Raw genomic sequence first — 15,682 nt, 5'->3', positions numbered from 1 at the left:
TGAATGCCACAGAGAAATGATTTTGTGCCTTATGCAACTTACATGCTTTATTTCTGTGTGCTCCGTTTTACAGTGCTTCAAATTAAAGGCCAATGTCAGCGGAAGCACAACTGAAAACCTTTGCAGACACTTTCTATTAAAACCATTTTGAATTTGAATAAAAATGTAACGTTTCTGAAATGTCCATTGAACCTGTTTTGTGCTGGCATCACTGCGTTATTTTGCACCGACTCAAATTCCAAATGTCTTTTCATTAAATATATTAGAGAAATCTGAGTTGAAAAATGTCTGCAGTTTGGTTTGCCGACGGTGTGTCCCACAGCCAAACCTGCTGAGAACCAATGGACTACAGCACAGATTGCCATGCACTCTCAGTTCCTGCTAAACTCATAAACGTGGTTGGATAATTGCACAAATAGTCCCTCAGTCTTGGGTGCAATAGTCATGTGTTCAAAACCTTTGTCCATATGGTGCAGCTACTAATGATTAAGTAAACACCAGAGACAGGGAAGGGGAGAGCGGGACATCAGAAGTCCATCGTATTGGGTGCTTCTAACGCAGGAAACATAACATACCCATCTCTATCAGAACATAGACTTTGGACAAGGACTAAAACGTGGAGGGAACTGAATACTACCGTACGTTGCAACGGCTCTGTGGTCAAACGGCGTGCATGCGTGCATGAGAGAGGGGTGCACATTACGAAGAGTTAGTGATTGCATGCTTTCTTACCGTGACAATGTTTTTTGTCTTTTTGTTTTGTTAAACAAACATAACAGACAGAAATTACAAGTTTGAGAAAACAAAAAGGTAGACATTAGAAGCAGTGGTAATGTGGATTTTAAAAAGCCTTCACCCATTTCCACCTTATGCTAAAATACTTTACATGCATTTTTTTTTTACTAGCGTCTTTAGGGAATAGATCCGATTTTTTAATACATTCTTTTCAATTGAAAATGTATTTTTGCACAATATATACAGTACATACCAGGGCTATTAAGCAGGGAATCCCTTTCCTCCCCTTATTCACTGCGGGAGCCATTTATGCTTCGATTGGGTTTAGTTTATCTGGTTAGTTTTAGGGTTTATTGTGGCATGCTGTATTTGGTTGACCACTGGTGGCGGTATGGAGGCCTGGGTTAGTGCAGGGGTGTCCAAAGTGGGGGCCATTCGTGGCCCACGGCTGTTTTTATTGGCCCGCCGTACATTCTACAAATATTACTTAATCAAAAAAAATTAAAAAACAGCAGAAATGGAAAAGTCTGCAATCAAAATATTAACAGAAAAAAGTTGTAATCTAATGAGAAAAAGTCAAGAAAAAACGTAAAAATAACATAAAATAAATAGTTTTAAAAAAAAAAAGCCACAATATTTTGAAAAACAAAAAAGTTATAATATTATGGGAATAAAGTTATAATTCCGAGAAGATAATTTACAATATTAAAATTTACAATATTCTGAAAAAAATCCCATAATATTGTCATAACATTACAAGTTATAATATTTTTTCTTATAAAATTCAACTCTAATTGAAACATTAACAAAAAAATAAGTCATTTTTTAAAAAGTTATAATACAGTTTTATGAGAAACAAAAAATAAAGCTGTCAATTTTTAAGAATTAGGTTAGGGAAAAAGTTATAAAATTATGGGGAGAAAATCCAAATATCAAAATAAAGTCATAATAAGAATAATTTTGGAGAAAGTGTAAATATTTGGAATATTTAAAAAAAAACAGCAAAAAAAATTGGGGTAAAAAAAATAGAAGAAAGACCGAAGTTCACAGTAAGAATAAAATACACTACCAATTAAATATACAACTACTACTAATAATGAATATATTCCAACCCAGAAAATATTTTTGATATTATTCATTCATTCATTATGACCAGGCTTTCGCGGGCCACAAAAAACAAGTGGCAGGCCAAATCTGGCCCCCGGGGCCTTGAGTTTGTGCTGTGCTCCATATGGGTTTTCTGCTGTTTTTAAAGACATACTGCAAAAACCCGCGAGCTGCCAGTTGAATAGCCCTAGTATATACTGCACATGTCATGCTAAACAGGGGTGTCCCAAGCACGGCCCGCAGGTGGCTTCTTAGAGGCCTGCTGCTTTCCTCTGAACATGAAATCTTAATTTGGCATTAAAACAGTGAAACTCCAGTGGTGTGACAAAGTGTTTGCCCCCTTCCTGACGTCTTTTTTTTTTTTTTTTTGAATGTTTGTCACAGTTCCATGTTTCACCTCATCAAACAAATTTAAATATTAGTTAATGACAACACAACCTAACACAAAATGCATGTTTAAAATGAAACTTAGGAAGCATAAGTTAATGGTGGTTTATCACACCTGAGTTCAAGCGGAAAAGGTAATAAAACCATTTGGAAAGCTTTGGGACCACAGTGAGAGCCATTATTACAAATGGCAAAAACATGGAACAGTGGTGGAGTGGCCGACCCCACAACAACATCCAAAGAACTGCAGGCCTCACTTGCCTCAGTTAAGGTCAGTGTTCATGACTCCTCCATAAGAAAAACACTGGGCAAAAACGGCCTGCATGGCAGAGTTTCAAGACCAAAACCACTGCTGAACATCAAGGCTCGTCTCAATTTTGCCAGAAAACACCTAGGCCGCACGGTGGCCTAGTGGATAGCATGTTGGGCACACAGTCAGGAGATGGGGAAGATCTGGGTTTGAATCTCTGTGTGGAGTTTGCATGTTCTCCCCATGCGTGCGTGGGTTTTCTCCGGGTACTCCCGTTTCCTCCCACATTCCAAAAACATGCATGTTAGGTTAATTGGCGACTCTAAATTGTCCATAGGTATGAATGTGAGTGTGAATGGTTGTTTGTCTATATGTGGCCTGAGATTGGCTGGCGACCAGTCCAGGGTGTACCCCGCCTCTCGCCTGAAGTCAGCTGGGATAGGCTCCAGCATACACACGACCCTAGTAAGGATAAGCGGCATAGAAGATGGATGGATGGATGGATGGATGGATGGACATCTTGATGATCCCCAAGACCTTTGGGAAAATACTCTGTGGTCTGATGAGACAAAAGTTGAACTTTTTGGAACTTTCTGGTGTAAAAGTAACACCGCCTTTCAGAAAAAGAACAACATACCAACAGTAAAATATGGTGGTGGCAGTGTGAAGGTCTGGGGCTGTTTGGCTGCTTCAGGACCTGGAAGACTTGCTGTGATAAATGGAACCATGAATTCTGCTGTCTACCAAACAATCCTGAAGGAGAATGTCCGCTCATCTGTTGGTGACCTCAAGCTGAAACCAAGTTGGGTTCTGCAGCAGGACAATGATCCAAAACACACCAGCAAGTCCACCTCTGAATGGCTGAAGAAAAACAAAATGAAGACTTTGGAGTGGCCTAGTCAAAGTCCTGACCGGAATCCTATTGAGATGCTGTGGCATGACCTTAAAAAGGCGCTTCATGCTGGAAAACCCTCCAATGTGGCTGAATGACAACAATTCTGCAAAATTCCTCCACAGCGCTGTAAGAGACTCACTGCAAGTTATCACAAACGCTTGATTGCAGTTGTTGCTGCTAAGGGTGGCCCAACCAGTTATTAGGTTTAGGGGGGAATCACTTTTTCACACAGGGCCATGTAGCTGTGGAGTTTTTATTTTTTGCCTTAATAATAAAAAGTGCCATTTAAAAACTGCATTTTGTGTTCAGTTGTTATTGACTAATATTTCAATTTGTTTGATGATCTGAAACATTTAAGTGTGACAAACATGCAAAAAATAAGAAATCAGGAAGGGGACAACCTCTTTTTCACACCACTGTATTTGTCAGCTGTAAAACAAACTGAGATGTAGGCTAGTTTTCCTTTCATTATATTCATCTATTTAGCATATCTATGCATTATTGCTCAGTTTAAAAAGGAAAACACTAACCGAACACTGCTGTTCCTGCGATGGTGGGCTGCAGGCGTCGGCTGCTGGGCTGTGTTGGAGGCAGCCATGAACACACTCTCGGGGTTCAAGTCCACCTCTGTCGGGCTCACCATGATCTTGGCCGCAGACAGCAACGCCGTCTTTCCTTTGTTGTAGTTCTCAAGCACCTGACGCAAACAAAAGCACAAAACATGATGATTTGGAGCACGGCAGACGTACTGCAACGTGATGGCTTCACATGTAGAAAGATCAGCTATCAAATTTCAAAAACTGCTTTCAAAATGTTATGTTGTTGATATTGCTACATTGTCTTAAACTGTTGTATTTATACATGGTGGAACCTTGGTTAGCTTCATTAATTCGTCCCAGAAGGTCAGACTGTAGCCGAAAAGGACACTAACCGAATCAATTCTTCCCGTAAAAAATAATGTAAATCCAATTCATCCATTCCAGACAGCTAAAAATGTTAACACAAAACATGCTTTTGTAGTTTTACAATTATAGTTTGACATGCAGAAATGCATATAAATATATATAAATGATGAATGAAAGTGATAAATGAACATTTGAGGTTACTTTTGCCTTCACTGAAGACATGATCCTTGACATGACTGTTCCCCAAAGGCATGATGTGGCAGCGAGACACCGCACTGACCACCCTCCTGTTTTGCTATGACTTATTTCTTGAATTCAATAGCATTCCCCACCTGAATAACACAAAGAAAGTTGCAAGTGACAGCATTTTGAGAGGGAAGATGAGAAACGCTATTGAATTCAAGAAAGACCTGGTGGTGTTGAATAGGAAGGTGTTGATCTCGCTGTCACATCGTGTCTTTGGGAACAGTCATGTTATCAAGGTAAAAGTAACCTAAAATGTTAAAAATAGATGAATAATAAAAATAATATTTTTTTAGAAAATTAAAATAAAAAAAACTTAAATGTCGATTTTTAATTTTCTTTGTTAATTTACATTTTTAAACTGTTTTTCTCATTAGAATATTACTTTTTTCTTTTAATATCTTGACTGTTAAAAAAAATTTTTTTTCTTTAATATTTCAAATTTATGCTTGTAAGATGACATTTTTCCTCATATTACATTATTCTTGTAAAATTAAAACTTTTCTTGTTAGTTTACCATTTTTTGGTGTAATATTTTGACTTACTGCTGATTTTTCCATTTTTGCTGTTGTATTTCTTTTTCTCATTAAAATATATATATATATATATATATATATATATATATATATATATATATATATATATATATATATAATATATTGCTATATTTCTTTAATATTTCAACTTTATGCTACTAAAATAATGTTATTTTTCCTCATAAAATTACTTGCTGTCAGTTTACCATTTTCAATGGTAACCAAAAAAAAAAAAAAAACACGCTAACTAAGGTTCCACTGTACATACTAAAAAAACTGTTGGATAAAATCGTGAAATACAGTTTGTATCTCCATCTATATTTAAGAGCAGATATAACATCTATGATCGTACATAGTGGTTGAGATAAAAGGTGAGCTTCCACCTACTTCAATTGACATTAAACACCCACAGCGCAGTCACGGATGCCCGGGGGCGATCTACACAAGTCCTGCAGTATTTTAGGGAATAGCGGCGCATTGGACTACAGTACACCAGTATATTTACAAAGTATATTTCTTTATATTAAGCTGGGCATAATGGTGACAGTGATGAACACATCAAATGCATACATTAGACGTGGTTAGCTTTAATGGCTTAAAATACATGGTCCAGGCAAAAAACAACAAAAAAAAGCACTTAATTTGCATGTTTGGAAATAAAAACAGGATGATTTTACACACTTGCTGCAAGTGATAACCTGCAGCTAATATTTGGCACAGAAAAGCAGACACACCGAAGCTGTGCACTTGATGCAATATCTGCAATCCCTTCAGCTATGTGTGTTATAATCATTTATAAGCACATTATGAGAGAATTAATAACACATGCAGCCCCCCTTTTTTTGCTCGAATGCCACCGTTTCAAGTCAGGAAATGAGGAGGTGATTTCATGGCCCAGCAGTTGCAGCAGCATAGAACATATGAACGTTTTCCCTTATTGCTGCCACTGCTGACAGGCAGACAGCTCCATGAAGGGGAAAGGATGAAAATGTCTCTGCAAGAAGTCAGAGATATTTGGGGAGAAGTGCCGGTCGAGAAAGAAGGAGCAGTCGCTTGCAAACACAAAGAAAACGTCTTAGCGGGAGGAATCGGGGGAAGTTCCCTCCACGGCACTTGACCAAAATGTGCCGGGTCACGGAAAACAACAAGGCACTTCATTTAGTCAATGTGGTGACCTTGAAGGGGCCCCATCCTGCTCATTTTAGTGGCTTTCAAAATGATACTGGATGCCAATACGCGGCGAATCTCAAGTTGTGGATAGAATAAATCTGCAGCCTGGTCCCACACCCCCTGCCACTGCTGAAGATATGGAAATATTACAGAATCCGGCATCAAACTGTGCTTTGTTCATAAACCGGCCGTCTGTGAAGCGACCATGAGGGAGGTCTCTAGCTCCCCAGAAAACCTCTTTTTCCCCAGAACTGCAAATTTATTCTGTTTTGTTTCAGATATTATGACGACTTTAGAATTTTTTTTTAAATTCAATTTTATTTATTTAATCTTTAGTTGAATAATTATGTTTTTTTCTGCTAATATTACAACGCTATACTCGGAAAATGATGACTTTCTTCTTGTAATATTATGACTTCATTCTCCTAATATTTCAACTAGATTTTTGTAAAATTACTGTTGTTTTTCCCCCCCATTTTTTTCATCCATCTTCTATGCCGCTTATCCTCACTAGGCTCACGGGTAAGCTGAAGCCTGGTGTTTTTTTCATTTTCTTGATTAATTAGTTTTTTTAGAATGTGCCACGGGCCAATGAAAAAACAGCAGCCGCAGGCTGCAAATGGCCCCCGTGCCACACTTTGGACACCCCTGATATAGATGATATATATTAAAAGTGATACTTTATTTTAATATGCAAATTGGTTAAAAAATAACACATTTCATTTTTACTTGCTATGTCACGTTTTCAGGAGAATGACCCATATACACGAGTCTGAGAAGTTGGAAATGCAGGATAAGACCCCTTTAATAGAGCCTACAGGCTCCATAACTCCAACATAAGAGCCATTTGCTGCCGAGAATGCGGTCATGCAGTTTTTACATCCTCTGGGCGAGCCTGCCTGGACTTGCTGCTCACTCTCTTTGTTCAAAGAACCACAACGAGGGCTTTTAGAGTCAACATGGCGCCGGCTTCTGGAGCCCTTTGATGGGAACAAAGTGTGACCTTGCTGAAGAATTTCCACAGTATTTCAGGAGGAGTTCAGGGGAGATGAACGCTTTCAGTAAAAGTAATCATTTGGAATTCATCTGTAGGTACTTTCATGCACATTGGTCATGGGCTGCTGGGTCTGAATGCTCAACAACGGCATCAGAGAACGAGCATAAGAGTTTAACAACTAGAGATTTCTTCTGGCAGTGAGGGTTTGCGTGATGTTACCATCTTTACAGCAATTCTGTTCTGGCTGGGTACGATTTCAGAAGGAGCGGGAATCGCATCTACGCACGGGATGGCGTCGGGTGAGTCTGTTTGGGTTTGTGGTGGAACACACGCATGGTCTGCAACAGAGGGAGCTCCCGAATGGGGGTCAGAAGGATTACCAGAGTCGGCATCTGAAAAGGAGCATGAACTGATAGTAGTCAGAGGGATAGAGATCAGTTCCGTCTCTGCAAGGGAGGCGCTGCAGTGCGTGTCGGAGGGGATACTGTTAGAGGCGGGGCACTCTGTATTTGAGTTTATGTGTACAGTGGTGTCGCTGCTGGGCTCTATGACCTCAAGCGCCTCCACTCCCAGAGTTAACTGCTCAGACAGAGGGCAAAATGGTTCCAGCACCTGCGGAAACACCAGAGGTATCGCACCAAATCACACAGTGCCTACGGTTCGTAGGGAAGATGCATCTTTGAATGATCGGCCCAGACCAAGTGTCACCCAAATCAACCAATCAAAGTGGATTAATGCCATGCAAACACATGCTTTGATACCCTGTTACCACAACACCCCATCAGATGATGCCACCACGAAACCAACCAGGAGACGCTCCCATGCTTTGCTTTAGTAGACCCGAGTGAGGGAAGTAAGACAGGCAAAGTGAAGGTTAAACATGGATCAATCACTCCAGATCGCTGCAAACTAGGGGTGTCACGATGCACTCCGCTCACGAGACGAAATCATGTGTTGCATATTGTTGAGCAAAATAAAGGCAATATTGTGAATCCCTGTAAATTTGCAGATTTTTGATCAATAAAAAATAATTTCCACAGAAAACACATCTCAATCACCGTAAGTCGGTAATAATTTAGAAATATGTGATAATTCAGTTAAATGTACAGCATACATGTGCCGCTGTTACATTTTTTTTAAGTGTATTTCTTTATGGTTCACTGATAATGCTTGAACACACCATTTTGTTTAGCGAGCTAATAGGATGCTAACAAGGAAGGACGCTTTGTGTGTTAATAACGCGACAAGACGTGCGCCATATTGTACGCCAACGGGAGAATGCGCGAAAACCGAGGCAAAATTGTGGCGAAAATGTCTGAAAAACACGCTAACTGGGGTTCCGCTGTATTGTTAAATTGTTCACAAAAAAGGTATGTTGATAAAAATATTTGCTCCTGTTTGCCTAAAATCTTAGGCAAATCTTCTGATTTGGCCATTTGATTTTTTTGATCATCTTGAGCAAGTTAAAGGCAAAATTCATTCAACGAGCTTGAAAAATTAGAAGCAAAAAGTATCGGTGTCCGTATCGGCAACACTGTATCGGATTTACTTGATATGGGATCAATAACGACATTTGCTGTATCGTCCACCCCCATGAAACGCACCAGAATGATGAATTTAGAAAAATTAGTTTGGGTCACTGGTATTACTCCATCAATAACAATAAATACCATGAAACATATGTAGAGTATGTATTAGATAGCAATGTGATGATATCCCAGCACCGCATCAGTGAAGAGGGAAACGTCAGCATGCACACAAGACAGACGAACCTTGTTTAGGCCCTCCATCACCATGAGAGGCATGTGCTCATTAAGCATGGCGGGTGATATGATGACCTCATTGAAAGCCTTGTTGTCTCCCCACAGAGCCGAGTACGTTGGCTCTTCCTGACCACAGCTACAGGGCGAGAGAGAAGAGAGAGAGAACGCCTGTCAATCAGTCAGAAAGACAAGGAAAAGACATACATTGATTTAACACCCCGCCTCATTAATCTTGCCTTTGACAGCCAAGTAAACGTGGGGGAGGCTTTAATGAACAATAATGTGACAAAGTAGATGCATGAGATGAGCTAAAAAACACATCATAACAGTAGCAACAAAAGGATCGCTAAATGTGTCTAAACGGCACAAATTATACAACAGCTTGAACAGACGAAGCCTCATAGCAGCTGCTTAAAGGGTCCCTGACATGATTTATCAACTTTGCTTAAAAATTTTATATATTGTTTGTAATTATGTTCTACGTTGTTCCATTTTTGAAAGCGACAAGTCATTACGCAAAAGAGAGTAAACAAACAATTCTTGAGGTAGATGGTCAACTTATATTTTTCATCAAAATAGTAGTCGTGCCAAAATGTCGTGTTGCTGCTGGATGTTAATAGTTTCCGAATGATACTGTAAGATGAAGGTTTAAGACAAAAATGGACAAAGCAAGTGCTGCGAACGAGAGACAGATGGACGCCCTCTTTGAGTTCTGTTCTTCGCAGTGTTCATTTCACCGATGACTGCTATGAAAGAACACCTTCACAAAAAGCATTTGGCTTGAAAGTACGGTATAAACACATTTCGAAAAAGGATGCTATTCCGTCGGTACACAGGAAAAAAAAGACAAGAAGAAGGACGTCAAAGTTGCCACAGAACAGAGCAAGTCGTGTCTTGTTTACATAATGTCTTCTAAACACTATTCCACAATAGCGACAAGGCTGTAAGGCATTATAGATGTTATATAAACATCTTTTCACAGCATTATGTATATTTACTGTGGGGGGGACGGGGCCAGCGGCCGCTGTGACAAAATATGAAATAAAACAGGCCATAACAACCTCTTTACGCTCATTAAGAAGTCAATTTAAAACAATAGTTAAAGGAAAAGCAACTCCACAGTAATTTACACTTACTACTCGGTGTTTTGAAGGCGACCAATCTTCATCTCCATGTCTTAAGGCTTAAGTCCATATTCTGCAAGTTCTCTATTTCATCTCCAAATGTTTCATCACTGAAATCTTCGCTATAATCACTGTAAACATCCATCTGTTTCTTTGCCTGAGTGATAGTATTCCGATCGCGTCACTTCCGGAAATGAGACTGAACAGCGAGTGCTAGCTCGTCATGGGTGACGCCATGAACTATGAATGTCATTTTTGCAAATTTACCGTTCGCTTTCACAAATGTAACAATGTAGAACATAATTACAAATAACATATTTAAGCAAAGTTGATGAATCATGTCAGGGACCCTTTAAATACACATTGAATTGTCTGTGTGTGCTTTGAACAGCAAAAAGCTTGAAATGGTGCTTTTTCAACAAGGAGGGAGGAAGGGAATGGAAAACCAGTGGGTGGACTAGATTTTTGCACAGCTCTCACTAGGTCTCTGGAGGATGGTTGTGAACCACATGGATGATTCGTCCAGGAGGGTAGAGAGGGGTTGAGGCTGAGAGGGCGATGCTGAGGTCGCTGGGGTGGAGCCACAAGCGGCTGCTGGGGGGTGCTGCTTGCTGGGTCTGAGCATCATCCTCCTCAAGGGGAAGCTCCGATTTGGGGATGCATTTGGTGCCTCCCGCTATGATCCTCCACTGTTGAATTAAAAAAGTACACGTCACATATTCCATCTTTTACAAAGAAGCTTCGGAACAACTTGGGATATTGGGCTTTCGGGTGAAATTTCAGGATGAACCTACAATTCACTATAACCTTTACGGAAATGTTAAATATGATGATTAATATTTGACTTATACTAAAAAAAAGATTAAAAAATCATTTTGTCTTAAAATGCATATTCAGGGTCGTCTTATATTCAGGCCAATAAGGTACTCTTTTCAAATATCATAGAACCTCTAAAACAGGGGTGTCCCAACTTTTTCCACAAAACATGTAGGTATGCTAAGATGTTATATATATTTCAAGAAAAAAATGCATCTCAGCTTTCTCATATAGGTGAAAAAGCATATTATTAGTATCAACTTGCCGCTTTGCTCTCGTTTTCCCCATTTTTGCTGTTTTTTTTAATTTTCCAAATATTTCAACTTTTTTTGGAAATGTTCTTTTTGTAATATTATGACTTTATTCCCATAATGTAACTTTGTCCTCAACCTACTTTTCCAAAAATGACAACTTTACATAGTTGTTTTTGTTTCTCACAAAATTACGACTTTTAGAAAATAACTTTTCAGATTTTTCTTTAGTATTTCAGTTCTATGCTACAAAACCCAGAGAAAACCTATGCACGAACGGGGAAAACATGCAAACTCCACACAGAGATAACAAACGGAGATTCGAACCCAGGTCTTCCCGATGTCCTGACTGTGTGGCCACCATGCTAACCACTCAGCCACTGTGCCGCAAAAAAACAGCCGCAGACCACAAATGACTCCCGGGCCACACTTTAGACACCCCTGCTCTAAAGGTAAATGCCCAGGTGTGCGATTTGGAAGTCTGACATAATTCTTGGGGAAAAAACACATTCCTCGAAAGAGTAACACCCAGTGACCGATAACTGTCAGTAATGTTACTTTAATGCTGGGTGAGACACACAAGCACCAGACTTGATCGCCATAACAACAGGCTTTTATTGCAAGCTTGAATGATCTCACAACAGGCACAATAACCCCTAATAAAAACACAGGGTACTTTTACGGCCTCACATCCCGATCTCTCTGTCAGGTCCCATAGAGAAGAAACTTACAGTTACACACATGAGCATGAGTCTTATTTATGTCTTAAATGGCATATTTTCTCTTATTGTGTCTACTTTATTGGTAATAGGAGTGTAAAGGTGACTATGGGGTTTTTTTCATGTCTAGAGGGCTCTAATAATGTTAAAACTGTATTTAGATGGCTGGAAACAGGTTTTCAATGCTCTATGAAAATATTCCATTCTAAATAATGAATCCTACTTCATGGAAATTAATTTATCGCAAAGTCAGGTCTAGAACCAATGAACCGCCATAAATGAGGGATTACTGTACAATGTAAGTTATGTAATATAAGCGGCCCTTCATTACTCATTGTAAAAGGTACTGTTTTACTATTAACAGTGATTCATTTCTCTTTATGTGTGTGACAATATGAATTTCAAAGACAAAATCTAATAGCTCACATTACAACTTTGTACAGCGTGTATGTAGACTGCACATAGAAGAGTTCCTCGGTGTACCTTTGGCTTGTTGCTTTTCTGCAGGACTTCTAGAAGGTGGCGACGGAACCCCTCCAGTTGAGACAAGCCCAGTCTAATAGACAGCAGCAACACATACTGTACATCTGTGACAAATTCATCATGCTAAAGACTGGATGTAAAAAGAAAATGCACAAGGGAAGGAGATACCTTGGCACCAGATCTTTTCCTAATACTACAGAAGTGACAAACTCTTTGGAGTACTCCATGGCATCCTCACTGGGTGAACAGAAGATGGAGACAATGGAAACATCACATGAAGGCGACTACATTTACCGGTGTGGTGGCGGCCCACCACAAATAGATTTATGAGCACGTAGTGCCCATAAACACATTATAATGGGACTGTCTTGTCGTTTCAACGCCGAACAGTAGATGGCATCGGAACACTGCTTTTTAACACGCCTCATTCGCAACTTGTATGCCGGAGAATAACAAGACTTATAAGGAAAAAAAAAAACTTACCTAAGAAGGCCACCGGGTGGGGAGTAAGAGTAGCAGTGAAGTGTGGGATACTGAGGCCTCAGCATGAAGGAGAGGATAGCAGCAGTGCCGGCACCAAGAGAGTGGCCAACTATCACCAGCCCATAATGCATGGTGCCCCTGTTCTGTAAGACACGGCCCAAGTCATCACACTGCCACACTACTTGATTGCTATGTCTGGAATAATCATTGTTTTCATACGCTAGGGTAAATATAACCTGCAATAAGATGCTATTATGGTCCAGACAGTGAGTGTCAATGTGTGCATGTACCAAGTCTCTTCCAAAGGCTTGTGATAATATCATCTCCTGCTCCAGTTTCTTCTTAATGTACTCTGCTGAGTAAACCATCCCCTGAGATGACACAGGACTTTGTAAAACAATTCTGTTCTGTTAAGCTCAGGCTCAACCTGAGTCATATTTTAGGAAAACTGCACTTTTTGGGTGGAATTTTGCCGATCATCCACAATCTTTATGCGAGACATGAACACACGTCTTTGTTTTCTGTGCATTCTAAAGATATAAAAACAGCTAAAAAAAAGAGGCATCTAATTAATGTACGTAATGGGAAACACCTATTGCAACAAGGTTTTATATCCATGCTGTGAGCATGTAGTAACAAGCACATTCATGATAACATGCAATACAGTATTTTCCCCTATTTCGGTCATTTTTAAGCATTAGCCGAACTTGCTTCCTGGGTGCATTGATTTCACATATCAACATAGAAAAGAACGCTACACCAGGCCTGTCACGATAATTAATAAATCAATTCATCGCATGATAAATAAAAACGAACTTGATAATTTTGCCGGCCTCAATATATTGACACGTGCACGCGTGCTTGTTTTCCTCTTCTCTCTCTCTCTCTACCAAACAGGCTGGATGACAAGAGGATTCACTCTGTGCATCTGTCTCAAAACCTGGGCGCAAGGCGTCACTACAGCAGAAAGGTAGTTCTTCAGTGCAACAATTTTAATAACAATAATAGTATTGTCGCTGTAGCCTGGTTAATATGCAGGTCACATTATATGTAAATACAGAGTTGTTGGCGCTTTTTTCAGAAGGCTTTATTGGCGGAATGGGTGTCCCTTTACGTGCATCCTTTGCTGCCTCTGTTTATTTTTTTATATCTTTAGAACGCACAGAAAAAAGAAAGACATGTGTTCATGTCTCACATAAGGATTGTGGATGATGGGTAAAATTCCCAACAAAAGTGTAGTTGTCCTTTAAAAGGTGGATGATTTCTCTCTGACCTTGTGACCAAGCCAGGTCCCTTGCTGGCCCTCCACCGGCAAACGCTCAGAATCCCCCGTCAGATCAGTCAGGGCATCCTGATCCCACACAAACAAAACAAATCATTAAAAAAAAAAAGCAGAGAAAAGAAAGCAATTTCTAATTCAGAGATGTGGACTTTCCCCCAACATTCTAATCTTAACTTAAAAAAAAAGATGTTTTGATTGGCGTGGAATAAAGGATGTGGGATGTGACACGGCCATGAGTCATCACTGATGGGTCAATCCCAGTTTCCTTCAGTGTTATGTAAACAATGGAACGGAGGTTTATATTCGACTCCGACCACTTGGGGGCTACTCACGAACAGGGAGAGAGCTTCTGAAGATAGAGAGTTCTGAGGTCCTCGAAACTCTTACAAGTGAAATTCACCTTTAGAGACAAGGTTCCTCTGATGCTGATGACCACCTTTTTCTTCTCGTGATCCACTGCCACGAAAAACGGAGTCTCATACACCTAAATGGAAGATGGACAATGAGTGTATGGACAAATATGTGTGCATCTCAAACTGACCATGCACAGCAGTGCATCATGTGATCGCAACATATTAAAATACAAATCTCAATTCAGCATTGAAAATCAGAGGGGAACATCAACGTCACGCTAGCTGAAGGGTTCAGAGCGGGTTTGTGTGTCAAAAATATACATTTTTATGGGCGTCTCAATTACTCATGGACTTTTGCGATTTCCTGGTGGTCCTGCAAGGTTTTCGTGGGGATCTACTGTACAGTCGTCTCTCGTAATATCGCGTTTGGATTATCACTCCCTTACTGTATCACGGCTCTTCAGAAATTATTTAACTCTTACAAAGACCAAAGACGTATTTATACGTGGTGATAAACCCGAACGCCCGATCCCAACAATGTATTTATACGTCTATTTATACGTCTACGCAAGAGGCAAAAAGAGGTGATGATGCAACTCTAATAACACTAATGCATTAACATTCCAGAGCACTTTTAAGCAATAAAAACGGCCACGAGGTGGCAGAAGTGCATTTGATAAGAGCTCGGCAGGGATCATTTCGATGGAAGAATCACACAAGACAGGAAGTACGAGAGCGTGGAGGAGTTTAGCGTGCAGAAAGTTACACATTGAAGGGAACTTTTAACACACATGCACGTGCACATGCGTGCACACACGTAGTTTAGTTCCAAATGAGAAAATTGTAAATAGTTCATGTGTTATATTTGTAAATTGTTATTTTGATGTAGAACAGCTATTTTTTGTGTTGTTTATGTTGTAATAGTTGTTTAGATATTTGAGCTGTCACAAAAGCAAAAAATATTTGTGTCAAAGTGAAGATTATGCTTGAAATGTATCTTTTCACAAAACGCTGGTTTTCTCCCTTTTCTAGTCGGGAACTGATATTTTCCTGAAACTTACTTTTGTTCTATTGCTGATTACTAAAGAACAAAAAAAGGTAGAAACTTTTCTGACGAAAGAGGGGAGTCAAATCTTCCTTTTGGCAGGGTCCATGTTTATATGGCCAGAGAACACAACATTTT

General features: G+C 39.7%; 1 protein-coding gene across 3 annotated transcripts in view; it reads right to left on the bottom strand.

The window, feature by feature from the left end:
* The window catches only part of dagla (diacylglycerol lipase, alpha), a 69,146-nt gene that overhangs the window by 7,929 nt on the left and 45,535 nt on the right, over positions 1-15,682 (bottom strand). For 2 of the 3 annotated variants that reach the window (XM_054769776.1, XM_054769779.1), the window contains exons 11-20: positions 14,547-14,630; positions 14,138-14,215; positions 13,155-13,235; positions 12,865-13,007; positions 12,550-12,618; positions 12,382-12,454; positions 10,593-10,801; positions 8,998-9,124; positions 3,905-4,071; positions 733-750 (exon numbers count right to left, since the gene is read on the bottom strand). In XM_054769776.1, the coding sequence (XP_054625751.1) occupies positions 733-750; positions 3,905-4,071; positions 8,998-9,124; positions 10,593-10,801; positions 12,382-12,454; positions 12,550-12,618; positions 12,865-13,007; positions 13,155-13,235; positions 14,138-14,215; positions 14,547-14,630 (1,049 nt within the window). The remainder of the gene's footprint in view (positions 1-732; positions 751-3,904; positions 4,072-8,997; positions 9,125-10,592; positions 10,802-12,381; positions 12,455-12,549; positions 12,619-12,864; positions 13,008-13,154; positions 13,236-14,137; positions 14,216-14,546; positions 14,631-15,682) is intronic. The other variant, XM_054769778.1, reaches the window with a different exon arrangement.

Source organism: Dunckerocampus dactyliophorus, chromosome 3 (assembly GCF_027744805.1).
Source record: "Dunckerocampus dactyliophorus isolate RoL2022-P2 chromosome 3, RoL_Ddac_1.1, whole genome shotgun sequence".
Classification (NCBI taxonomy): Eukaryota; Metazoa; Chordata; class Actinopteri; order Syngnathiformes; family Syngnathidae; genus Dunckerocampus; species Dunckerocampus dactyliophorus.
The sequence above is the reverse complement of the archived record's forward strand: the minus strand, read 5'-3'. Positions and strand labels throughout refer to the sequence as shown.